Source organism: Loxodonta africana, chromosome 20, assembly GCF_030014295.1.
Source record: "Loxodonta africana isolate mLoxAfr1 chromosome 20, mLoxAfr1.hap2, whole genome shotgun sequence".
NCBI classification, from domain to species: domain Eukaryota; kingdom Metazoa; phylum Chordata; class Mammalia; order Proboscidea; family Elephantidae; genus Loxodonta; species Loxodonta africana.
This window is the reverse complement of record NC_087361.1, coordinates 15,498,395-15,525,884: the sequence shown is the minus strand read 5'-3', so window position 1 is coordinate 15,525,884 and position 27,490 is coordinate 15,498,395. Positions and strand designations below refer to the sequence as shown.

At 39.8% G+C, this 27,490-nt stretch overlaps 1 protein-coding gene across 3 annotated transcripts; it reads right to left on the bottom strand.

Annotated features, from left to right (window-relative positions):
* Positions 1 to 1,430: 1,430 nt before the first annotated feature.
* CLDND1 (claudin domain containing 1) lies at positions 1,431 to 26,766 on the bottom strand. Of its 3 annotated transcripts, none has more exons than XM_023559022.2 (5): positions 26,671 to 26,766; positions 24,944 to 25,253; positions 22,234 to 22,344; positions 20,515 to 20,652; positions 1,431 to 2,570 (listed from the first exon to the last, which is right to left on the bottom strand). In XM_023559022.2, exons 2-5 carry the CDS (start codon positions 25,233 to 25,235, stop codon positions 2,491 to 2,493), a joined length of 621 nt encoding a protein of 206 aa, XP_023414790.1. In that variant the 5' UTR covers positions 25,236 to 25,253; positions 26,671 to 26,766; the 3' UTR covers positions 1,431 to 2,490. The 3 variants fall into 3 exon arrangements, with proteins under 3 accessions (XP_023414790.1, XP_003419003.1, XP_064129148.1); XM_003418955.4 differs by lacking the exon at positions 1,431 to 2,570 and adding an exon at positions 18,892 to 20,343; XM_064273078.1 differs by lacking the exons at positions 1,431 to 2,570; positions 26,671 to 26,766 and adding exons at positions 18,892 to 20,343; positions 26,343 to 26,365.
* Positions 26,767 to 27,490: the final 724 nt, after the last annotated feature.

Genomic DNA, 27,490 nt, shown 5'->3' with positions numbered 1-27,490 from the left:
CTGGGTTGTTTGTGTTGTGTGGTATTGTATAAGTCCAGCTTTTTGAGCTGGCTTCACAGACAAGTGAGTTTATGTGGTTTTTCTGTTTCATTTTGTTCTGAGAGCTCTCCTCTAGAGCTTTGTGTCTGAGTTTCTGTCTTGTATTAGGTTGAAGGCTGGTGCTTTTCATGGGACTGCCTAAGATGCCAATTATTTTCTCTTCCAAACAAACAAAAAAATGCTTCTTGTGCCTGGGTTTTGGTAGCTACTCTGAGCAGCTTTGATATAAATCAGTCTATTTGAAATGTGCACTGAAAAAAAGGATAGATTGCTTATTTTGATTGGTATAAAACTCCTTAAAAGAAAAAACTATTCTAAATTGCTGTTTAAAGCATGTAGAAGATAGGGTTATGAAAATGGAATACCTTCCTACCCCCAGATGGTACTATTAAAACTAGATTATAATATTACTTCAAAAAAATTATTCTGGCTGACTTGTGATAAATAAGCTTGTATATAAGGTTAATGGTCTGAATATTTCCGGGAATTAACAAAAGTGAATTGCTTTGAGAAAGGTTTTTTGTTCTGTACTGTGTTGATGTTAAAAGCAAAACCTTTCTAAGTAACTTAAGCTAGATATTATATGAAATGTCTTTTATTTAAGGAAAAGGGGTAATTTTGTCTTAAGGTAAAACTAGTAGTTCCACAATGGGAAAATGGAGGCAAAAGACAAGCCTAAAGGAAAAAAATGGCTGGCCACGGGTTGATGGGTTCATTTATAAAATTGTTAAAGTGTTTTGATATTTACTGGACAGAGAAAAGGTTATGATAAAGGCAAAATTGCTTACCAAGAGAATTAAAAAAAAAAAAAAAACCCGTTGCCTTCCAGTAGATTCTGACTTATAGCAACCCTATAGACAGAGCGTAACTGCCCCATAGGGTTTCCAAGGAGTGGCTGCTGGATAGTAAAGGATAAAAGGGAAAGAATTTGGTTTTGTCCTTCAAAATACCTAGGCTAATTTAACCATATGTAAGTCAATAGAGATTAACCAATTTTTTTTTTTTTTTATAATGTGCCTCTGAGACCCACGTTGCTCCAGAGAAGGTTTTGAAAAGACCCCTCCCAATCAGATGAAAACTTTTTTAAGACAAAATAAAATAAGATAAACAATGTGGACATTACTAGGTCTAAAAAAAAAAAATGCTGTCTTATTATAGTTACCAGAAATTAGGTGTATTCCTATCATAAAAGAACTGTAAACAAGTTTGCTCTATTGTAGAGGAATTCTAAAGTCAAAAGGTAGAAATCACAATAAGACACATCTGAAATGAAATGGTAAGGTGGAATGGAAACATTTTGATTCAAAAAAAAAAAAGTCAATAAAATCTAAAGTTAAATTAAAAAATATAAGAAAAGGAAAACGGTTGAATAAAAAAATATAGACTATTTAAACAAACTTTATTTCAACTGTAATTATGTTTTGTGGTATACAGGCTTAAAATTATTTCCAAGATCTTTAGGTAACTTAACTAAGATTAAACATTCTTTATAATTTAAATTTATATATTTCTGTTTTTTATGTTACAGAGAAAGGGTATATACATATATTTGGGTCTACTAACAAATATGTTCATTATTGCCACTTAAAGTGTTGTACTATAAGAGATGTGCAACAGAGTTTAAAAGATTCATTAAAAAGGGAATTTATTTGATATAGTTTTTATCTGTCTGACTAAAGTTTGATGGGTTAATTTTTGAGATTTTAAAAGAAATCTTAGTGTCAAATAGCATATAAAGCAAAGAGTTGGGTTTCACACTGTTAAAATAACAAAATTTCTTTAATTACTGTGTTGAAGAATTAACTTGTTCTTTGTGTAATTTGCAAAGGCAACGATTCGACCTCTCATTTGAATAAATTTCTGAGTTAAAAAACCAAGCTGCATGTCTTTGGAAAATGCTAAAGTTTTTTACCTATAAGATCTTTGGTAAAATAACTCAAGTATTGTTCCTCAGTGACCTATGATAAACTCCTGACAATCCTGAAACTTCATGGAAACCCACAAAAGATTTGTTTCTGTTTTATAAAGAGAAAATTACAAAGAAAGGTTTATTTAATATGTTATGAATTACATGAAACGTTGTCAAATCAGGAGAAGTACCAAATTTTCAAGTTAAATTTTATGTCAGTAATGTTGGCCTGATGTTAGGCAACAAGCTCATAATATTATGTCATAATTTTATTATTTCAATACAAAAGAACATTATTTTAGAAACCATGACTGCATAACAAACAACCCCATAATCTACTAGCATAAAACAACAAATATATTATTCTTTCTCTCAGTTCTGTGTGTTGATTGGGTTTAACTAAGTGGTTCTTGTTTGGAGTCTTCCAGTGCTGCAATAAGATAGTGGCTGGGCCTGGAGTCACCTGAAGGCTCGGCAGGGCTGAACATCCAAGGTGATTCAGTCACATGGCTGGAAGATGATGTTGGCGGTCAGTTGGGAGCTCAGCTTGGAATTTCAACTGGGTCAACTATATATTGTCTCTCCATGTGACCTGGAGTTCTCACCATATGACAGTTGTGCTCTGAAAAAGAGCATCCCACAAGTGACTGTTCTAAGACTAAGTGTTCCAAGAGAACTGTTCAAAGCCACATAGCATCACGTCAGCCTAACTCTATTGGTCAAAGCAATCACAAGCCAGCACAGGTTCAAGGAAAGGAGACTAGAACCTACCTTTCAATGGGAAGATGGTCAAAATATTTGAAGGGCATGTTTTAGACTGCCATAAGCATGGCCCACTAGAAAAAATAAATGTCAGTGTGACAGTCTTAGTTTGCTAGTGCTGCTGTGTCAAAAATACCACAAGTGGGTAACTTTAAGGAACAAAAATTTATTTTCTCACAGTTCAAGAGACTGGAAGTCTGAATTCAGGGCACCGGCTCTAGGGGAAAACTGTCTGCTTTGGGGGGAAACCCTTTTCTATTTTAGTTTCTGTTCCTCGGTTCTTTGGTAATCTCCATGTGGCATCTATCTTTCCCCCGTTTGTGCTTGCTTGCCTCTGTGTCTAATCTGCAATTTTATATATCTCAGAAGTGATTAAGTTTACAGCACATCCTATGTTGATAGGGTCTCATTAACGTAACAAAATCCTATTCCCAAATGTGACTACATCCACAAGTATATAGGTATAGGGGTTAGGATTCCACACATATTTTGGGGTGACACAATGCAATGCATAACAGTGACTGAAGAAGGTGAGACTGTAAAATCATGTTTCAAAAGCTTTATCCTAAGAGTAATGCAAATAAATCAAATAATTTCTGGTAAATAAGTAATTATGGATAATGTCCTACGTATGTAAAAAAAAAAAAAATGGGGATCATAAAAAGTATTCATGGAACTAAGGATCTAATTTCCTTTGTTGTTGTTGTTGTCTTCCAGTCAGCTCTGACTCATGGGGACCCCATGTGTACAGAGTAAAACTGCTCCACAGGGTTTTCAAGGCTGTGGCCTTTTGGAAGCAGGTTGCCAGGCCTTTCTTCAGAGGCACCTCTGGGTAGATTTGAACCACCGGCCTTTCAGCTCGTAGTCTAGCACTTAATGGCTTGTGCCATCCAGGGACTCCCTAATTTCCATTAGAAGAAAGAAAATATTGATTAAGAGTCTACTAACTCAAGATGCGCAATTTTGTATGTAATTCGCATAATGTTGGAAAGAGTTTTTTGGTGATTGGAAATGCATGCTAAAGTTTCTGATTTTCTTAATGAATACATATTTAGAAAAAAGAGATACCTTCATTCTGAGATCCATTAAAGTAGTAGCAATGCCATAATTTCACTGTAGAGCTTCACTTCATTCATAGTTTAAATATAAACTAAAAAAAACCAAACCCATTGCCGTCGAGTCAATTCCAGCTCATAGCGACCCTATAGGACAGAGTAGAACTGCACCATAGGATTTCCAAGGAGCGCCTGGCGGATTTGAACTGCCGACCTCTTGGTTAGCAGCTGTAGCTTAACCACTATGCCACATATGGAGATAAATTGACCTCATCAAATTTCTCCAACAATGTTATGTTTTGTTCTGAATTTTTGTCTCCTAACCAAGTCAACAAAATCCTTAAATATTTTTCTAGTACAAGTCCTTCATATAAAATGTGGAAAATCACAAAAGAAAGCCCCAGTGATTGACTTAAATTGTCCACATGGTGTCACAATTGCCTAAAGAGTGAACCTATATCCTGTTCTAGTTGCAGGGGGTGGGGGGGGCTATATCTATAAATCTCGAAGTTACCTTCCAACAAAAAAACAAACCTGTTGCTGTCGAGTCGATTCTAACTCGTGGCAACCGCATAGGACAGAGTAGAACTGCCCTATCTGTTTTCCAAGGAGCTGCTGGTAGATTTGAACTGCCAACTTTTTGGTTAACAGTCTAGTTCTTAACCACTGCACCACCAGGTCTCCCAAAGTTACCTTAAAATACCTTTACATAGTTTCTCTCCAAAGTGTTAAACTTGAGATCTTGTTTATCAGTTCTAATTCTTTCCTAAATAATTCACCTTAGTGTACAGATTTAGACTGACACAGTGGCTGCAACAGTGTGCTCAAATATAGCACGGATCATGAGGACAGTGCAGGACGGAGCAATATTTTGTTCTGTTGTACATAAGGTCGCTATGTGGCAGGGCCAACTTGATAGCACCTGACAGCGACATGTATAGATTTTACAATGAGGGATACTAATGATTTCAAAGATTACCACTCAGAAACCTCTCTCCCATAAATTGAGAAGATACTCTTTGCAAAGTAATGTGGAGATGGGAGGAGTGGCACATACAAAGATGAAGTAGGTAATACAGTCTAGTAAGGAGGATGAAACACACATTAATTACTGTTATACAAAGTGGTAAAAGTCATGGGGAGGGGCAATGTTGCTCAACGAACTACAGTTGTTCAGAAGGATAAGACATTTGAGATGGGCCATCAGTTATTCTATTTAGTGAAAAAAAAAAGTCGTAGTGACTTTTGAAATTGGATTTATAGCAAAATGGTAAGAACAGAATTTAAATATGTGGAGAATAGCATTATCCAGAAATAAAGAACAGAACAAAAGGCATGGATATAGAAAAGTGCAAACTGGATATGAAGGAGGGGCCGTGGTGGTGCAGTGGTTAAAGCACTTGGCTGCTAACTGAAAAGTCTGAGTTTCCAACCCACCAGCTGCTCCACAGGAGAAAGATGTGGTAGTCTGCTTCCTAAAAGATTTACAGCTTTGGAAACCCTATGGGGCAGTTCTACTTTGTCCTTTATGGTCGTTGAGAGTCACTATGAGTTGGAATCAATTCAGTAGCAACAGATTTTTTTTTTCTTTTTTTTTTTTAATCTTTATGGGAGCAGATTGCCAGGTCTTTCTCCAGGGGAGTGGCTGGGTAAATTCAAACTGCCAACCTTTCGGTTAACAGCTAAGCACCAAACTGTTGTGCCGCTAGGGCTCCTTGCATAGAGGTTAAAGTCAATCACTCATGTCTCTTTTCTTCCGGGTTCTTACCAATATGGTATGAATACAATGAATGAGCAGTTGAGGATCAAAGTACCCACTTTCTTTATGCAGGCCCAGTGGTTAAGCCCTAAGCTGCCAAAGGAAAGGTTGGTGGTTCAGACCTACCAGCTGCACTGCAGGAAAAAGAAAGCAGCCTACTTCTGTAAAGATTACAGCCTTGGAAACCCTAGGGGGCATTTCTACTCTGTCCCATAGGGTCACTATGAGTCAGAATCGACTCAATGGCAACAGGTTTTGGTAATCACCCCAAGCTAAAAAAAATAAACAGTCCTTAAATTACATTGTTGTTGTTTTTACCTGCCATCAAGTTGGCCCCCAACTCATGGCAACCCCAAGCAAAACAGAACCAAGTGTTGCCTGGCCCTGCACCATCCCCATGATTGGTTGAGTACTGGTCTGTTGTAATCCATACATAGGGTTTTCCTTAGCTGATCATTGGAAGTAGATCACCAAGGCTTTCTTCCTAGTTGGTCTTAGTCTGTAAATTCCACTAACACCTGTTCAGCATCACAGAAGCACACACACCTCTACTGACAGACGAGTGGTGGCTGCATATGGGGTACATTGGCCAGGAATCAAACCTAGGTCTCTCGCATGCAAGGCAAGAATTCTACCACTGAACCACCACCCTCATTAAATTACATCAGAGATATACTTTAGAATCGAAGCCAAAACAAACGAGGCTTCGATTACCTCCTGACAAATCTGAACTTTAGGACCAGCCACTGGGGTGTACTGGGTGTGCAGGCAGACTACACACATCTAATTACACATCTCAATGGAATGAGGCCTGTCTCAAAGAGCTGGTCATCAGCAGAAGAGAGTGGTGGAAAGTACAGGAGAGAAGTGACTTCTAGAAAGCAACACTGCACAAGGCCTGTTTACACCATCGAGCAAAAAGTAAAAAGGAGAGCCCACTGTCTCTTTCTAACAATCTGCCTAGGAGAGAGAGAGCCCTACTTTTTGCTTAAGAGAGTTATTTTCAAACCTATCTGCCTACTAGAATCCCTGGGAGAGGTTTAGAAAATCTCAGGATCTGGCCATAGCCCAGACTAACTAAATTAGATTCTCTGAGAATGGAACCCAGGCATAAGTATTTGCTAAAGTTTTTCAGGAAATTCCAATGTGCAGCCTTTGTAGAGAACCACTACTTTATAACAATGCAGCCAGTAAAACTAGCACTTTTTGAGTGGCTACTTTGTACTAGGAGCCCTGTGGCACAATGGTTAAGAGCTGGGCTGCTAACCAAAAGGTCAGCAGTTCGAATCTACTAACCGCTCCTTGGGAACCCTTTGCGGGCAGTTCTGACTTGTCCTATAGGGTTGCTATGAGTCGGAAGCGACTCGATGGTACATGACAACAACAACAACTTTGTACTGAGCAATTTACAGAAGACTCATCACCACTCTGTGAGGCCAGTACTATATCAGGGCTTGGAAAGACAAAGTGGCAGACAAATTTAGTATTCTGGCAACGACACTGGGCACTTAACCACCACACACTATGCTGCTGCTTCTGGGTGCCAGGATCCCAGCAATCTGTCCAATCAGATAATATATTCCTCCTTTTGTAGGAAGGAGCAAAGAAGGGTTGGGAAAACTTGAAGAGTTCATTCCAACATTCCCTCCTTAAAGAAAAGAACCTAAGTCCTTTTCATGGAAATTGAAGAGGAAGAATAAGAGTTTCCATGAACCCTTTCCTAGAAATTTAGAAAAGGAATGGTAGGGAGTAGGAAATTGACAGTCAGAGATTATCAATAGTTAGAACTGTCACGCAGTTGGGGTCAGATAGCATAATTTTTTATACAATCAGTTTCATAATTCTAAACACAATCTTTGGTATCCTGAGACTGAGAATAAGAAAACTGTAGAGCATAGTCTGTCAAGACAGAGCTAAGGATTGTAAAGGAAGATGTCATGGGAGATTTCAGGAGCAAGAGAATCAAAGGTGCTTGCGAACACCCCTGATGACTCATGCTGAGTAGAAAAACGAGAACAGAAGCCTGGATGACTGGGAGGGGCTGAAATTCTGCAGGACAGGTGAGCTAAAGTTCACATCCTGAGACGCTAAGGACTGAGTCAGTAGATGAAACGTGACAGATTACCCAGGAACTCAGATATTTTAAAACGTGAAGACAAAACATAAAGAGAATTATCTTTCTCTCCTTACTTCACATTTCTAAACCTATGCAAAGGTAGAAAGTAATATAAATTGGGTCTTGTTTTATACAAGTTTGCTAAAGTATATAAATGTCTACATGTCAAATAATGTATTATTTTCTGTAATAATAGATATTTCAGCACTGATGAGGATTTATGTGACTTATGGTAAATTCTTCTATAGAACAAATCCCAACACTAGTCATCCAAATTTATCCTTTATGCAATTCAGGATTTCACATATTAAATTTACAGGACACGGCATCTATCTAAGGAGTTCTGGTGCTGCAGTAGTGAAAGTGATTGACTGCTAACTGAAAGGTTGGCAGTTCGAAACCACCAGTGGGTCCTTGGGAGAAAGATGTGGCAATCTGCTTCTATAGAGATTTCCAGCCTTGGAAATCCTATGGGGTCGCTATAAGTTGGAATCAACTCAATGGTAGTGGATTGGCATAGATCTATAATTTGACCCTAAGGAAAAATACATCTCATTAATTATAATAGAGTGTTGGAAGGCGGGGCCAAGATAGAGGAGCAGTGAGACATTTCCTGTGGTCCTTCTTAAAACAAAGACTCAATCAAACAAGTGAATCAATTATATATGACCATCTAGGAGCCCTGAACATCGAAGACACAGTTGAGGAATTGGACTGAGCAGCGGGGGAGGGAGAAATGGTTCAGAGGCAGCAAGGAGTTGCCAGGCCTGACGTGGCTGGCACTAGCACACTGCACACTGGATCAGTTGGCACATGCAGTGAGGCAAGCAATGGCACTCAGGACACATTTGACATCCGGAGAGACTGAGCAGTGGAGAGTCTGCTCAAGCCTCCAGAAGCAGCGAGAAACAGCACTCAATTGGGGAAATATAAGTACAACCACCTAACCTACCATGGGATCAAATCCCCACCCATTTTAGGAAGTACCTCTCTTCCATTTACCTGCCCCCTCCCTGCTCTGCTCCAGGTCCTGGTCCAACTTCAGCTCTTGCTGTGCTCCCTGGGCCAGAAGTAGGACCCATCACATGCCCTGAGCCGTTCTCCTGGCTTTGACAGGGAATAAATTGACAAACAGGAAAAAGTAATCTGCCAGCTCCCCTAAGCTGGGAACTCAGGGCAGTCACAGCCCCTTTGCCTAGGCAAAAGCATAAGGGGTTTCACTGACATTGAATGCCCTTCATCCCTGTATAGACCTATGTGGGCCCATTTCAACTGTGTAGGCCCTCATTAGCACAGTACAACAGGGTATATATCTGAAGCCTATTTTCATCTGTATCTGCTATAAAGAGGAGCGGCAGGTTCATGACACTTGACACCACCCTGCCCATTAAGCAGGGTCCTCGCCTATGCACATTCGGGGCCTGAACTAGTGGCTCCACCCACTCCACCGATCCACCCACGACAAGGGTCCAAGAATAAGTAGTGCTTCCCAGTCCTTACAGCCAACAACACTGAGTGTCCGTAATCCAGCTGCAAAACTCACCTACCTATGCACTCTAGGGAACAGGGACATGCCTTCCACCCAGACACTCAGGGGCAGCAGTCAGCCTTCTGCCTTGATAAGCACATGACCCTATACTGCAGCTAGATACCTATGACTACTCCAATCACTCCTGCCAGTCTAGGACTGTAGGTGAGAGTCTGCATCACACACTTGGTGACCAATGACCTGGACACCTGAGCTGAATACACACAAGAAAAATAAGTGGACTCCTGGGCTCACATACTTAGTAACAGCTCTAGACACATGGAGACAGGACGTGAGATCTTCAAAGATGCCAATATCAAACTAGCTCACATGACCAGCCTATTTGGGCATATCAAAACAAAACAAGAAGCTAGGACACAGTAAGAAAACATAAAATTAATAAATATAACATACTGATGGCTTGGAAACAACTGTCAATATGAAATCACATAAAGAGACAGACCATGATGGCTTCAGCAAGCCACCAAAACAAGGAACCAAACCTTCTGGAAAAAGAGAACTTCTTGGAATTACCAGAGGTAGAACTCAAAAGACTAATATACAGAACTCTTCAAAAGATCAGGAGATTAGGCAAAACACAGAAGAAGCCAAGGAACACACAGACAAGGCAATAGAAGAGCTTAAGAAGGTTATACAACAGCATAATGACAAATTTAACAGGCCACAAGAATCCATAGAAAGACAGCAAACAGAAATTCAAAACACTAACAATAAAATTTCAGAATTAGACAACTCAATAGAAAATCATAGGAGCAGAATTGAGACAATGGAAGTCAGAATTAGTGAGAATGAAGATAATGCACTTGACACCAACTTATTTGAGGAAAAGTCAGATAAAAGAATTTTAAAAAGTGAAGAAATCCTAAAAATTATGTTGGACTCTATCAAGAGGAATAACCTATGAGTGACTGGAATACCAGAACAGTGGTGGGGGTGGATAACAGAAAACACAGAGAGAATTGTTGAGGATTTGTTGGCAGAAAACTTCACTGATATTGTGAAAGATGAGATGATATCTAGCCAAGAAGCTCAACAAACCCCACAAAAGGTAGATCTCAGAAGAAAGTCACCAAGATATTATAATCAAACTTGCCAAAACCAAAGATAAGGAGAGAATTTTACGAGTGGCTAGGGATAAACGAAAAGTCATCTACAAAGGATAGCCAATAAGACTAAGCTCTGACTACTCAGCAGAAACCATGCAGGCAAGAAGGCAATGGGATGACATATATAAAGCCTTGAAGGAAAAAATTGCCTGCCAAGAATAATATATTCAGCAAAACTGTTTCTCAAATATGATGGCAAAATGAGGGCATTTCCAGATAAAATGAGTTTAGGAGATTTGTAAAAACAAAACCAAAATTACAAGAAATACTAAAAGGAGTCCTCAAGTTAGAAAATTAATAACATCAGATAATAACCCAAGACTAGAATGCAGGACAAAACAACCAGGTATCAACCAGATAGGGAAATCACAAAAATAAATCGAAGTTAAAACACTGAAAATAGGGAAACAGAGACATCAATATGTAAAAGATGACAACATTAAAATAAAAAACAAGGACTAAAAAATGTAGTCATATATCTTTCATATGGAGAGGAAGTCAAGGTGATATAATGAAATAAAAGATTGGTTTAACCTTAGAAAAATAGGGATAAATATTAAGGTAACCATAAAGAAAATAACAATCCTACGCATCAAAATAAAAAAACAGAAAAACGTAAAGACTCAGCAAATACAAAATCAACAACAATGAAAAACATGAAAAGAAAACTAATAAAGAAAAATGACTCAGAACAGAAAATTAAGTGGAACAAAGAAACTGTCAACAACACACCAAAAAATACATGAAAATGACAGCACTAAGCTCATACCTATCAATAATTACACTGAATGTCAATGGAATAAATGCACTGATAAAGAGAAAGTGGCAGAATGGATTAAAAAAACATGATCCGCCTATATGCTACCTACAAGATACATATCTTAGACTTAAAGACACAAACATACTAAAACTCAATGGATGAAAAAAATATATCAAGCAAACAATGATCAAAAAAGAGCAGGAGTGGCAATATTAATCTCTGACAAAATAGACTTTAAAGCAAAATCCACCACAAAGTATAAGGAAGGACACAATATAATGATTAAAGGGTCAATATGCCAGGTGGGCATAACCATAATAAATAGTTAGGCACCCAACAACAGGGCTCCAAAATACATAAAACAAACTCTAGCAGCATTGAAAAGAGAAATAGACAACTGCACAATAATAGTAGGAGATTTCAATGTACCATTTTAGGTGAAGAACAGTACGTTCTGAATGAAGCTCAAAAAGACACAGAAGATATAAATGCCACAATCAACCAACTTGAAAAACATATACAGAACACTCCACCCAATATCAGCCAAGCATACTTTCTTTTCCAATGCACGTGGAACATTCTCCTGAACAGACCACATACTAGGCCACAATGAAAGCTTTAATAGAATTCAAAACAGTGAAATATGACAAAGCATCTTTTCTGAACACAGAGCCATAAGAGTAGAAATCAATAACAGAAAAAGCAAGGAAAAAAAAAATCAAATACATGGAAACTGCACAACACCTTGCTCAAAAACTATTGGGTTATAGAAGAAATTAAGGACGGAATAAAGAAATTCACAGCATCAAATAAGGATGAAAATACATCCTACCAGAACCTTTGGGACACAGCAAAAGCCATGCTCAGAGGTCAACTTACAGAAATAAATGTACACACCCAAAAAGAAGAAAGGGCCAAAATCAAAACATTAACCCTACAACTCGAACAAGTAGAAAGAGAGCAGGAAAAGAAGCCCTCGGGCACCAGAAGAAAGGAAATAATAAAAATTAGAGCAGGAGTAAATGAAATAGAGAATAGAAAAACAATTGAAAGAGTTAACAAGACCAAAAGCTGGTTCTCTGAAAAGATCAACAAAATTGATAAACCATTGGCTGAACTGAAAAAAGAAAAATAGTAGAGGAAGCAAATAATCCAAATAAGAAATGAGATGGGCGATATCATAACAGACCCGACTGAAATTAAAAGAATCATAACAGAATACTATGAAAAATTGTACTCCAACAAATTTGAAAAACTGAAGGAAATGGACAAATTTCTAGAAACATACTATCTACCTAAACTAAGACAAAACAGGTACAAAAGTAAATAAAACTATAACAAAAAAAGAGATTAAAAAGGTAATTTAAAAACTCCCAACAACAACAACAAAAAACCCTGACCCTGATGGCTTCACTGGAGAATTCTACCAAACTTTCAGAGAAGAGTTAACACCACTACTACTAAAAGTATTGCAGAGCACACAAAATGATGGAATACTCCCAAACTCATCCTATGAAACAAGCATAACCCTGAAACCAAAATCAGGTAGAGACACCACAAAAATTACAGACCAATATTCCTCACGAACGTAGATGCAAAAATCCTCAACAAAACTCTAGCCAACAGAATTCAACTACATATCAAAAACATAATTCACCATGACTACGCAGGATTCATACCAAGGAATCAATGTAATTCATCACATAAATAAAACAAAAAACAAGAACCACATGATCTTATCAAGTGATCCAGAAAAGGCATTTGACAAAGTCCAACACCTATTTATGACAAAAACTCTCAGCAAAAGAGGAATAGAAGGAAAATTCCTCAACATAATAAAGGGCATTTACACAAAGCCAACAGCCAACACCATCCTAAATGGAAAGAGTCTGAAAGCATTCCCCTTGAGTTCAGGAACTAGACAAGGATGCCCTTTATCACCGATCTTATTCAATATTGTCCTGGAGGTCCCAGCCAGAGCAATTAGGCTAGAAAAAGAAATAAAGGGCATCCAAATTGGTAAGGAAGAAGTAAAAGTATCCCTACATGTAGATGATGTGATCTTATGCACAGAAAACCCCAAAGAATTCACAAGAAAACTACTGGAGCTAATAGAAGAATTCAGCAAATTATCAGGGTACAAGATAAACACACAAAAATCAGTTGGATTCCTCTACACCAACAAAGAAAACTTCAAAGAGGAAATCACCAAATCAATACCATTTACAATAGCCCCCAGGATGATAAAATACTTAGGAATAAATCTAACCAGGTGCATAAAAGACATATACAAAGAAAACTATAAGACACTACCGCAAGAAACCAAAAGAGACTATATAAGTGGAAAAACATACCTTGCCAGTGGATAGGAAGTCTCAAGATTGTGAAAATGTCAATTCTACCCAAAGTGATCTACAGATACAATGTAATCCAGATCCAAATTCTAATGATGTTTTTTAATGAGATGGAGAAAGAAATCATCAACTTCATATGGACAGGGAAGAGGCCCTGGATAAGTAAAGCATTACTGAAGAAGAACAAAGTGGGAAGCCTCACACTACCTGATTTAGAACCACAGCAATCAAAACAGCCAGGTACTGGTATGACACGTACATAGACCAATGGAACAGAATTGAGAATCCAGACTTAAATTCATCCGCCTATTAACAACTGATATTTGACAAAGACCCAAAATCCGTTAAACAGGGAAAAGACAGTCTCTTTAACAAATGTGCTGGCATGACTGGATATCCATTTGTAAAAAAAAAAAAAAAAGAAACAAGACCCATAGCTCACACCATGCACAAAACCCATTTCAAAATGGATCAAAGACCTAAATATAAAATTTAAAATGATAAAGATCTTGGAAAAAAAAATAAGGAAAATGGTAGGAGCCCTAATACATGGCATAGACAGAATATAAAACATAACTAACAATGCACAAACACCAGAAGAGAAACTAGATAACTGGGAGCTCTTAAAAATCAAACACTTATGCTCGTCAAAACACTTCACCAAAAGAGTAAAAAGATAACCTACGGACTGGGAAAATATTTTGGGCTATGACGTATCTGATCAGGGTCTAATCTCTAAAATCTACAAGATACTGCAAAACTTCAAACACAAAAAGACAAGTAAGCCAATTAAAAAGTGGACAAAGGATATGAACAGACATTTCACCAAAGAAGATGTTCAGGTGGCTAACAGATACACGAGTAAATGCTCACGATCATTATCCATTAGAGAAATGCAAGTCAAAACTACAAAGAGATACCATCTCACCCCAACAAGGCTAGCATTCATCCAAATAACACAAAATAATAAATGTCGTAGAGGTTGTGGAGAGACTGGAACACTTACACACTGCTGATGGGAATGTAGAATGATACAACCACTTTGGAAATCCATTTGGCGCTTCCTTAAAAAGCTAGAAGTACCAATCGATCCAGCAATCCCACTCCTTGGAATGTATCCTAGAGAAATAAGAGCTGTCACATGAATAGATATATGCACACCCATGTTCATGGCAGCACTGCTCACAATAGCAAAAAGATGGAAAAAACCTAGGTGCCCATCAACAAACGAATGGATAAACAAATTCACAGAATGGAATACTCCACAACGATAAAGAACAACAATGATCTGTGAAACATTTCATAACATGGATGAATCTGGATGGCATTATGCTGAGTGAAATCAGTCAGTGGCAAAAGGACAAATATTGTTATGAGACCACTATTATAAGAACTCAGGAAAAGGCTTAAACACAGAAGAAAACAATCTTTGATGGTTACGAGGGTGGGGAGAGAGGGAGAAGGGAATTCACTAACTAGAGGTCGTTGTTGTTAGGTGCCGTGGAGTTGGCTCCGACCTATATCAACCCTGTGTACCACAGAAGGAAACACTGCCTGGTCCTCGCCATGCCCACGATCGCCATTATGCTCAAGCCCATTGTTGCAGCTACTGTGTCAACCCATATTTTTGAGGGTCTTCCTCTTTTTGGTGACCCTGTACTTTACCAAGAGTGATGTCCTTCTCCAGAGACTGATCTATCCTGACAACATGTCTGTCCAAAGTATGTAAGATGCAGCCTCACCATCCTTACTTCTAAGGAGCATTCTAGTTGTACTTCTTCGAAGACAGATTTGTTTGTTCTTTTGGCAGTCCATGGTGTATTCAATATTCTTTGCCAACAACATAATTCAAAGGTGTCAATTCTTCTCCGGTCTTCCTTATTCATTGTCCAGCTTTCGCATGCACATGATGCGATTGAGGAGCCCCGGTGGCTCTGTGGTTAGGTGTTCGGCTGCTAACCAAAAGGTCAGCAGTTTGAATTCACCAGTCACTCTTTGGAAATCCTGTGGAGCAGATTCTACTATCCTATAGGGTCTTTGTGAGTCGGAATCAACTCGATAGCATCAGGTTTTTTCACTAACTAGATAGTAGACAAGAGTTATCTTAGGTGAAGGGAAGGACAACACAAAATAAAGAGGAAGTCAGCACAACTGGACTAAACCAAAAACTAAGAAGTTTCCTGAACACAACCAAAGGCTTCAAGGGACAGTGTAGCAGGGGCGGAGGTCCAGAGACCATAGTATCAGGGAACATCTAGGTCAACTGGCGTAACAAAGTTTATTAAGAAAATGTTCTGCATCTTACGTTGATGAATGGTTTCTGGGGTTTTAAAAGCTAGGAAGCAGCCATCTAAGACGCATCAATTATTCTTAACCCACCTGGAGCAAAGGTGAATGAAGAATACAAAGACACAAAGAAAATATTAGCCCAAGAGACAAAAGGGGCCACGGAAACCAGAAACTCCATCAGCCTGAGACCAGAACTAGATGCCCGGCTACCACCCATGGACCGCCCTGACGGGGAACATAACAGAGAATCCCTGACAGAGCAGGAGAAAAGTGTGGTGCAGAACTCAGATTCTAGTAAAAAGACCAGACTTAATGATCTAAGACTGGAGGAACCCCAGAGGACATGGTTCCTGGACTCCCTGTTAAAACAAAACTAAAACTATTCCCTTAGCCAACTCTTCAGACAAAGAATAGACCGGACTATAAGACATAAAATGATACTCATGAAGTGTGTGCTTCTTAGTTCAAGGAGATACATGAGACTAAATGGGCAGCTCCTCTCTGGAGACAAGATGGGAAGGCAGAAAGGGACAGGAGCTGGTTGAATGGACCCGGGAAATCTGAGGTGACAAAGAGGAGTGTGCAGTTACATTATATGGGGAGCAACTAGAGTCACATAACAATGTGAGTATAATTTTTGTATGAGAAACTAACTTGAGCTGTAAACTTTCACCTAAAGCACATCAAAAAAAAAAAAGCCAAAATGTGAAGCCATATGCCCTGAGGGGCCTTAACCAAATGACCATCTGTACCCACCCTCGAGATACACATACTGAAGAAGAATGCTGTCTGGGCACTGTTGCCAACAAGATATTTTTGCAAGATAGACAAAATAAATGTAAGCATCTTGTGACAATGATCCAAGGGTCCTGTGAAACTATCTGCAATCACTGTTAATAATCAGTAACCAATCAGAGTGTGATTACTACAATATTCATTGATTCTTCTGAAATTGCCCTTCCTATGGTTTGGTTCCTCTTTTTACCCCATAGGAATGTTTGTATAACAAACCTGCCCCTGGACTACATAGCTCCATAGTTCTCCAATTACAATTGTTTTAAACACTTAATCTGCTTTAACCTGAAAAAAACAATAGAGTGTTGGAACACCCGATGAGCAATAGAAAATGAATTCCTATGCATAGATGTGTTTCCTTCTTTTATTCCTCTCTTTTCAAGGTATGAATCATTAATCTCCCATCAGAAGAGGGCTGGGAAGACAATCCGTGCCAGGACAGAGCTACTGCATCCAGCTTGTGAACTGGCAATTTGCACTCCAGAGCTGAGCCCATTAGCTTACTCTTTCAGCTGCTAAGAAACTTCAAGAGGAGTTGGAACAGGCAAAATCATGTCAATTCAATAGGCTGCTTTCATTCTGGGTGAAGTGTATATGGGGATTAAATTTTTAAACCCCCTCCCACTATACATGTTATAACCAATTGAACGTGGCCAGGTCTGTATTGTAAGGTTCGACCATGCTATTCTGCAATTTGGTGCTATTTCTGGAATGAGAAAACAATCCAAATTTAAATTGATTTGGCGGTCATCACATCCTTCTCGCATATAACAACTCAGCTCATCTAAAGTGAGTCAGCTCTGTCCTCCCTCCCACACGTACCAGTAACCAAAAACAAAAACCCCATTGCCATCGAGTTGATTCTGCCTCACACTGACCCTACAGGACAGAATAGTATTGCCCCATAGGGTTTCCAAGGAGTGGCTGGTAGATTCAAACCGTTGACTTTTTGGTTAGCAGCCTGAGCTCTTAACCACTGTGCCACCAGCACACAAAGCAGCTAAAACTTTTAACATCACGTTACTATTAGACTATTAAATTCTTGAGATCCTAGTGCATCATGATATACTAGAGTCTCGGCACTTAGTAGAACTGCCCCATAGATGGGGCAGTTCCAATTGACTCGACGGCACTGGGCGGGGTTAGGCACTTAGTGTGTACTCAACAGTCTTCTGGAATTATTCTGCCTTTTTTATTCTACCAACTTTTTGGTGTTTTTACGGCCATTCCTAAGAAATCCTGAAAAATGAGTATTTTGCTTAAAAGGATAGTAGGAATCCCTGGGTGGCACAAATAGTTAATGTACTTGGCTGCCAAGGCACTGGTTGGCAGGTTCCAGTCCACCCAGAAGCCCTGGTAATCTGTTTAATTAGATCGGGAACCATGACATTAAAATCTTAAAACACGCTCTTCAAGTTGTCACAAAATTCATGACGTGAAGAATCTGAAAATTAATCTCTTTATAGGATTGCTTTCAAAGGTTCAATGAAAAGAGATTAATAGGATTTACCTTGCTACTGATTTCATGTATTAGGTTGATCAAAATGGTTAACTATCACCAATTTCATGATTCCATCTAATGAGAGTCATGAGACAGTTGAAAATGGGTTTTCCCATCAAGTGAAACCATACAGCCCGGTATATCCCAAAGCAGAGTCTCTGCCGGAGAGGGTGACCTCGGCTGCTCTGCAGCGCGCTTCAATACCAACTACAACACAGACTCAGCACCAGTGCTTATGGGGCCATCTTTCCATATTTAAGATGTTACTGGTGATGCGGTAACTAAAAAGTCCAATTCTGACTGCGTTTTCACAGTGCATAGTGAAGACTGATGTTAGAGTGACAGTCACAAGTAACTGTGGGGTAACAGGCAGGAATAACTTTGTTAAAAAATAGTTTTAACATCCCCTGTGTTTTGTGCTTGTTCACTTTGCTTTTCTCCTGTCCACCTTCCACAAGGTACTAGAGGGCGATGAGACGTCAGGAGGGGGCAAGAAACAGAAGATTGAGTAACCAGCCACTTCACAGACAAAAACCAGCTAGAGTAATCCTGGCCTTGTTTTAAGCAGGCCAGGAGCTGATTCAATTAAAGACAGAACGCAAACATCCAGATCCATTAAATGACTTTATGGAAAACTGGCCACCTAAGTATATACAGACATCACAAGAATAGTCTGAAAATACGTTTTAAAATTCTAAGACATAAAAGAGTATACTATTTTCTAACGAGGAAAAAGAGGTTCCCACATTTGCTGGAAGATAAAAGAGAGACCCATAACACTAGGCATAAAGACAGGCCTATAGAGCAACAATACATTTTCCAAAGAGAAAGCAAGAGATTCTCACTTCTTTATCTTAAAGGTGTTGAGATTTAAACAAACCCAGACACTCAACACAATTCTTTTAGTGTTTTCTCAAATTTTATTTTTTAAAAAAGATGGGTTTAGGATGCAGTAAGAAATTACTAAGTTACATTTTTTAAAATCTGCCAAGTGCTATAGTAATGGAATAAATAAATAAGATTTTTATTTTCAATGTTTATAGACATATTTATAAAAAAATGACTGAATGAGAACACATTAGACAATGCTGATACACACCAGGAAGGGATTTAGGCAAGGAAAGGCACATCATTTCACCACAAGAAATAAAGACCACAATTGGAGGTTAACAACCAGCCAAAGCTTTAGATCTTGTGGTTGTTTTCCTAGCTCTGGAAGTTCATTATGGTAGAACCTTCTTTATGGTAGTTAGCTGGAATAGATAACAGCTAGGGTATTTTACTCCGGGACCCTGATGTAATGTTAAAAAGAAAGTACTGTTTTAACAAATTGTGTGTGAAGAGTAAAGAACAAAAATCAGAAATGGTTTGGTGGTACTGAAGACCCTGACATATTTAGGAGCATTAAAACAAAATAAAATAAAGATTAACCCTCTTGTTCTGAATGAATTGCAACTATTTCAGTTACACAGTTAAAACTTCAAGTAAACACTGCATTTTTCGCTTTCTTTCTTATGACAGACACCCCGTAGATATAAACAGCTGCCATGTTTCCCCTCAGATGAAGCTGTATGCCACTGTTCAGGGAAATGCCATCTCAGATCATTTCCCTTCTTTATATAGCTTATGTGTTTGAAAACAGCACTACTACGTCTGGCTGACTGGTGATCTACAGCAGAGTGAACATGAAGTTATGACAATGTTAAGAGGTTTTCCAAAGAAACTAGAGTTTCTAGTTGAACAGATATACTTTACTTTTACTGAAAAGTCTAACAAACATTTGCAGAACTTGCTTTGGGTCAGTTTCTCACTACCAATTTTCTCTCACAAACATGTGTCCCGTCTCTAACCATTTTTTTCTCTCTGGATTCTGAACCTAGATTGCTTTGTTTGAAAGATGGATTCCTTCAGAATCAATGATATAAATTTTGGTGGTATTAAAAAACAGCTGTGAGTAGGTGTGCATGTGTGTGCATTTATGCGTATTTCTATATAAATAAAATGGATCTTCAGGATAAAATGCTATATCCAGAAAAAGACAAAATTAAAAACAATTAGGAGGGAGGCAAGGGACAATATTATCTAAAAGATAACAAAAATGGCAACTGTAGAGTAGGCAGGCTTCTGCTCATGCCACGCGATACGCCTTCATTAAGATGTACTCCTTCCGGTTGGTGTGAGCAGCCCAGATGAAGAGAGCAGAAGCCATAAACTGCAAGGGAGCTGAAACGCAAGCCAGGCAGAACGACCATCCAAATTCCCCGGACACATTCTCAGGCAGCCCTAGTTTCTGGTGGAGTAGTTCAATTCCAGCAACATAACAACTGACTGAGCCCAGCGTACACAGACCTTGAGGACGAAATTTGGAAAACAAAACAAAACATAGCTCGGTAAGAACACAGTAAGAGCTTTGCAGGCAATGCACCAAGGCAGTAATATGTAGATGTTTAAAGATTATAACTCTTTGGTCCCTAAGGAGACAGGAGGAACCGAAAAGGTAAGTATGGTGAGAAGACCCACCTGCAAGGAGATGGAGAATGCCTGTGGCAATGGTAGGATACAAGCTTCGGCAGATACACGCACAAAGTCCAATCAAAGCCCCAAAGCACATCAAACCTAGACTAACAAAAGGTAAAAGGAACTGGCAACGCCAAAGATCTGATTTTAAAAAAGGGAGAGAAAAAGAAATGTTACTGTGATTTCAGACAGTTTTTCCAAAATGGCAATTTCCTTTATGTTCTAATTAGATCTAGTCTCAAAAGGTAAGAAAGGAGTATTTTAATGCTGAGGCTTCTTTTCTAAAGTACACTGTTCAAAAGGATGCTTTGTCCTGATAAAAGCAAAAAGGACATGAACAGCTAATAATTACTGATGTCTTAATATGTATCAGGCACTGTTCTACACATTTTGTGTATGTATTAATCCTCCCAACAACCTTATGAACCAAAAACTAAAACCTATTGCCGTCGAGTCGATGCTGACTCACAGTGACCCTATGGGACAGAATAGAACTGCCCCACGGGGCTTCCAAGGAGCAGCTGGTGGATTCAAACTGCTAATCTTTTGGTTAGCAGCCACAGCTCTTAACCACTGTGCCACCAGGGCTCCAAACTTATGAGGTAGGTACTGGTATTACCTCCATTTTATAAATGAGGAAACTAAGGCAAGATGAATAAATTAAAGAGCCAGGATTAGAAGTACAACAGCCTGGCTCTACACACAAACAATAGCTAAATCCTTACAAAATCTCAAAATTGGGATAACAAGTAAATGTATGATGATTATACATTACGGCCTTGCAGGGCTGTGGAAAGACTAATATACATAAAGCACAAAGTGCAGGATCTGTCATCTATCAAGCACTCAGCAAACAGCAGTTTCAATTATCATAACTCCCTCAGCAACATACAAAGAAAGCTGATGATTTTGTAGAGCATACCATTCCATTTTCAGTTAATGATTAGCACTGTATTAATACCAATCCTAAACCAAATTCTACCTTTTGTTGCTGGTTTCACTTTCTGGGATGGCATAAACGTCTTGTTTCTCAATAACTCTCCTTTAAACCCTGTTAGTAGTAAACTTCTTCCTATGCATTTACATTGCAAAACCGAATCCCTGCTGTTTATTCAATGAGTCCTCTCATGACAAGGCCATTCTTCCAGGCAAGTTCCGGTGAGTTTCTAGAGCTTGAAGACCAAGACTCAAAGCTGAGGACTTCATGGACAGCCTGGGCATCAAGGAATAGAGTGCTCCTACTAAATATCTGCATTTGTTTTTGACATCTATACTTCAGTTACTACCCCCCAACTGGATTTTTGACAGGCCTGGAACTCAGCTGGCTCAAAAAGAAATGGCAGTCGAGTGTTTCACACACTCCTATTGGAACTCATGTAGCTGAAGTGTTTAACTCAAATATAGTAATTTATTATTTATCCCAACTGAATTTTCTCTTAATAGGCCCATCAGTAACATCTTTTGGGGGGCTGAATTCTGTCATCCAATGTACTAGCTGCCTCCCTCAACTTCATTTAATGTGCAATTTGGTTAAGTTTGTATCCATAATTCTAACACATATGCTATCAACAGGACAGAGTGCATTAGGATAATGTTAGAGATCTTATTTCAAGCTGACATAATCTACTCACTCATCTTGTTCCAAAAACAGAGTTCAATACAAGGCAAATGAAACTGTTTCCTTTTTCCCGCCAATTTTCCTGCTGAGATCAAAGTACTCACAGGTTCGAAGCAGATCTATCCCACTATTGTGGTTTCCAGGATCAACAAATTTCTCCATGAACTGCTCGTTTAGTGTGAAACTCATGCATTTTGTGACCACATCAAATGACTCTGCAACAAGAACAATGATTGCTTGTTGTTTTAATTATAAACACTTAACAATAATCTCCTTAACAGTTTACTTCTCTCAAGTAAAAAGTGACTGTTAAGAAAGATGTTCCCAGAATAGTAAGCACGCTCCTTGGCCCAGAGTGACACACAGGACTCATCAATGCCCAACAGAAGCCATGGTTCTCAGTGGAGGCTGAAGACACAGGCACAACAGAGAAAACAAAAGTAGGAGTAGTAAAAGGATGGAGAGATTAGATCTGTAAGGAAGACTAGAAAGAAGGGGGAAAGGACAAAGGCTGGAATAAATAGGAACTCTGATCTCCCCCAAACTACTTCACCAGCGGTCTTCCTCGTATTAAAAAACAAAAAACCACCAAGTCGCCATCAAGTCGTTTCCGATTCATAGCGACCCTACAGAATAGAGAATTGCCCCATAGGGTTTCCAAGGTTGTAAATCTTTACAAATAGAGCAGAATTGCCCCATAGGGTTTCCAAGGTTGTAAATCTTTACAAATAGAGCAGAATTGCCCCATAGGGTTTCCAAGGGTGTAAATCTTTACAAGAGCAGACTGCCACATCTTCCTACAACAGAGTGGTTGACAGGTTCAAACCACTGACCTTTAGGTTAGCAACCGAGTGCTTTGACCACTGTGCCACCAGGGCTCCTTCTCCTCATATTAAAACCTGTTGTTGTTGAGTTGATTCTGACTCATAGCGACCCTATACTAGGTAATGGCAATTCTACCTCAGGTCAGGAACTTTAGAGTTATCCTTGCCCACATATATTTAATCAGGAAATCCTGGAGGCTCTACCTTCAAAACATATCCAAAATCCAAACTGAGTCACAATCACCTCTCACCTCAATTACGGCAATAGCCTCCTAACCAGTCTCCTGGCTTCCGTCCTTGCTTGCCACCTATCTATTCTCAACACATCAGTCAGAGTGATCAGATGACACCTCTCCTCCGCTCAAAGCCTCCAACAGTTTTCCATCGCACTCAGGGTAAAAGCCAAAATCCTTGCCATGGCTACACAGTCCTGTGATTTGCCCCACTCCCACCAGCACCCCACCCCAGAGTATGTCTCTTTACAGCATATCTTACTCTCTCTCCATTTCAATCCAGTAGCTTCCTTGCTGATCCTTGAACATTTCAGGCATGCTTCCACCCCAGAGCCCTTGAAATAGCTGTTCCCTCCAACCTACATGGTTTCTCCCCCAGTTACCCATACAGCCAATTCCTTTACTACATGAAGTCTTTACCCAAATGGTGTCTTCTCAACAAGGCCTACCCTGACTATTCTATCTAAAATCATAACCTCAGCCAGCCAACAAATCCCCTTTATTTGGCTCTACTTTTCCACAGCAAAGATCACCTTCTAACATACTATATAATTTACTTATTCGTTCTGTTTATTCTGTCATCCCTTAGTATAATGCTAGCTCCCCAAGAATAAGGATTTTGTTTGCTTTCCTCCCTGATGAACTCCTAGGTCCTAAGACCACGGAAGCATCCAATCCATTGTTGATTGAATGATGATGTTAAGATTCCAAAATCAAGTACCCCTGTGTTCTCATAACTAGAGGTGAACATTTTACAATAAATTTTAACCACCTTTTAGCCCTTTCCTCTCATACTAATGCCTTTTTTCCACATATAATCACAACTACCACCCTACTGATGTGTGTCAACTAAACTGTTCCCCTGTGAACACATTGCTTCTCCACTAAAAGGCCAACTGAGGTAGTCATAAATAAAAAAAAACTGTAAACTCACTCTTTACAGACATCTTTAAACCTTCCATTTTAATAACTGGAAGTTAAAAAACTTAAATGCTGATAAGAACACTTGCAAAATAAACCCAAGAGATGATATCTTAGATTTTTTTCCTTCCGCAAATGCATATTTTTTAACCTACACACTCTATCAAGATTGTTGCAAAATCGTCTCAAACATTCACAGATTTAAATACAGAGTTGGTGAAATTATATCTTCTAAGTCTTAGAGGGCAAATAATAGATATCTATTGTAACACAGCTAGCCTATAAAACCAAAAAAAAAAAAACAAACCCTTTGCTGTCCAGTCGATTCTGACTCATGGCAACCCCACAGGGCAGAGTAGAACTGCCCCATAGTTTCCAAGGAGCACCTGGTGGATTCAAACTGCTGATCTTTTGGTTAGCAGCTGTAGCACTTAACCACTAAGCCACCTGGGTTTCAATTTGCATTTGTTGACTTGATTTTGGATAGTACTCCTTTTTCCAGTTACTTAATACTCTCTTCCAACGTATTTGTCTATTTCCCCATGACATGTGTAAAGTTAATAAAAATTATTTTAATGAGTGGATAAATAAACATAAAGATTTAAAATGGCTTTCCCAAGATATGGAGACTTTCTCATCCAACCAATATTAATGGGTGCCACGGCGATTCATGGAAGTTGGGGAAGGAAGGTGGTAAGGAAAGAAGACACAATAAGAATTATTTTTCATGAAGGGAGCGAACCTCAAACCTGCTTATATGTAACTGGGCAATCGTCACATCACTTTGTCTTTTATGGAGTAGGTAAAGGAGAGAGAAGTTAAAATAAGAAGAATACCTGTCCTTTCTGGTGGGCTATACCAATGTGTGTTTTTGGGTATGGAAATACACCGTCTCCACAATCCCACTGTGCCATTATATCGAAAAAGTGCATCGTTATAAGTCTTTTCATCTGCCTCATCACTAACGAAGTCATCCCAGATGCTTTTGTTCAATTCACTGGCATTTTCTTGAATTGGACTTCGATATTCATACCAGAAGTCTGTGCCAATGGAGGCTGCCATGTAGATGGTGGAAATGAGGCTAAGCACACAAGCAATTACAAACGCTGTAGCAAAACGGTTATCCATTCTGGCATTCAGACTGCTCTGTTTAAAAAGTGAAGAAGAAAAATAACAAGAGTAAGACTTCAATGACAAAGATTATTTCAAAAGGAATTTTCTCAAAATCCCCCTTTACCGTACTCCCCATCCCATGGCCACTAATGTAAAATCAAATCATTAAGGAATTAAAAAAAAAAAAGAAGTAAGCATGTTCTCAATTAAGTTGAACATAAAACTCATTATCATCAAAGTACTTATTGAATGCTCACATACCCAGGACGCTACGGAGACAGAGGTCTTGTTCTCTAGTCTATCACCTGCATACTAAAACAGACAACACTGAAATGGACATACACGTTACAGATACAAACAACAGACAAGCCCAGAGTCAGCAGTGTACCGGGAATACATTATAAATTACAGACTGCATTTTTAAGAAGCTGTAGAGCAAGAACTGTTCTGGGTTTGGGTGCGAAAAAGACACAGGAAAAGGAAGCAGTGGAAATCAACTCCTCCCGGTTACGCAGAAATTGAAAAGCCTTCTGAAACAAGGTTAAGAATCAGGAGCTAATTGTACGAGGGAGTTGCAGATGTTTGGTAAACCCGGAGGGAAAGGCTGTTCCAGAAACACGGAATAGCAAAGAGAACAATAACATATAATAATGCTAGATACCAACCTCCCCTAATCCATTGAAGCTAAGCCACGCTCCTTTACGCTACCAAATTCTTCACTCTTATCTAACTCTCCCCATTCCTTGTACTTCAGAGCCTCTTTTATCTGCAACTTTGCTCTTTAAATCCTGTAAGGGCAACACATGCCCAAAAAGCCAAATGATCCCTCCTCGCCCACATAAAAAACTCTGACTTAGGCAAAATATGAACACTCCCAAGGCGTGGACAGGGCTCAACGGCAGTAGTAAATGGCCGCAGTGAAACGACTCAAGGCGGATCCAGCCGAGTCAAATACTGCAAGTACATACCGTGAGCGCACAACACCCCTACAAAGGCGCACGAAAACAGGTTCGCTAACTGAGGTGACTGAGTTTGCAAGATGGGAAGTGACTCAGAGGAGATCGGGGCAATTACAATAATTAGCAATAACTCCACAAGTGGAGTTTGTATTATTATTTTTACCCTCTTTCATCCTCGTGCTTTCAAATGACCTTAGAAGGTCTGGGCGCCAGGAGCGGCGGCTCGCCCAGGCTGAAGCTCGGCGGGCGGGCGGACGCGCTCGGCGCGGTCCCAGGCAGGGCGCACGCCGGCGCTGGGGTGGGGCAGCCGGGCGCGACCCCGGGTCAGAGGCCCCGAGTATCCCAGCAGGCCCCTCCTACACCGCCCGGCCGAGGGAAACCCCCGCCGCGATCCCACCCGGCCGCGGCCGCGCGCGCGGGGGGACCCCTCATCAAACCGCCGGGAACGTCCAGTGGTTCCGCGACCCCCGCCGCCGGCCCCACTCACTCACCGCCCATCCTCCTGCTCCGCCAGCTTCACCCTCCAGCTCAGACCACAGAACCCTACTCTCCCCGCGCCTCCTCTGACGCACTTCCCTGCAGGGCCCGCCCCCTCCATAACTCCCGCGCCTCCGCCTCCACCCCGGGCCGGCCGGGCCCGGGGCCGAGGGGGCTTATGGGAGTTGTAGGAGGGAAGGGAGGAAAGCTGCGGGAGGCCCGAACGGCATTCCCAGTGCCGCGCGCGGCGCATTGTGGAGGATGTAGTTCAGCTCCGGAAGGCAAGCCAGTACGCCAAAGGGAGATGGCGGGCTGTCAGACTCTTGTTTTCCAAAGAAGAGACTAGGTCCAGAGAGTCAGGTGACCTGTCTCCCGTCACAGCTGGTTAGTGATTGTGACGTGTGTAACTCAGATCTGACTTTCAGTCCTGTACTCTCGCCGTCACACGACCCTACTCCTAAATATGAGCGTAAATATGAGTGTAAATGAACAGCTATGCAAATAAATGTGGAGGTTATACTTTTGAAATATTAGCCTCCCTCCCCCCGCCCCCGCAGCTGCACTTCCATTGGAGCAGATAGTCTTTCTGGTCTCATTGCTTAAGTTTAGGCTAAGAGGAATGTTATCCCGCACGTAGAATGTAATGACATTGAGTTTCATACAATTTGTGTTTGTGGTTGCCTTCTTTTTATGGCAAGTGGTATTAGATTTCCAATTTCTGTAGTAATATAAAGTTTACTTTTAAAATACATTTCAATTAATTAAAGAAAAATGTCAAGTTAATGATAGTACTGAAGCGTATCAGCTATATCAAAATGGGAATAAAAATATGAA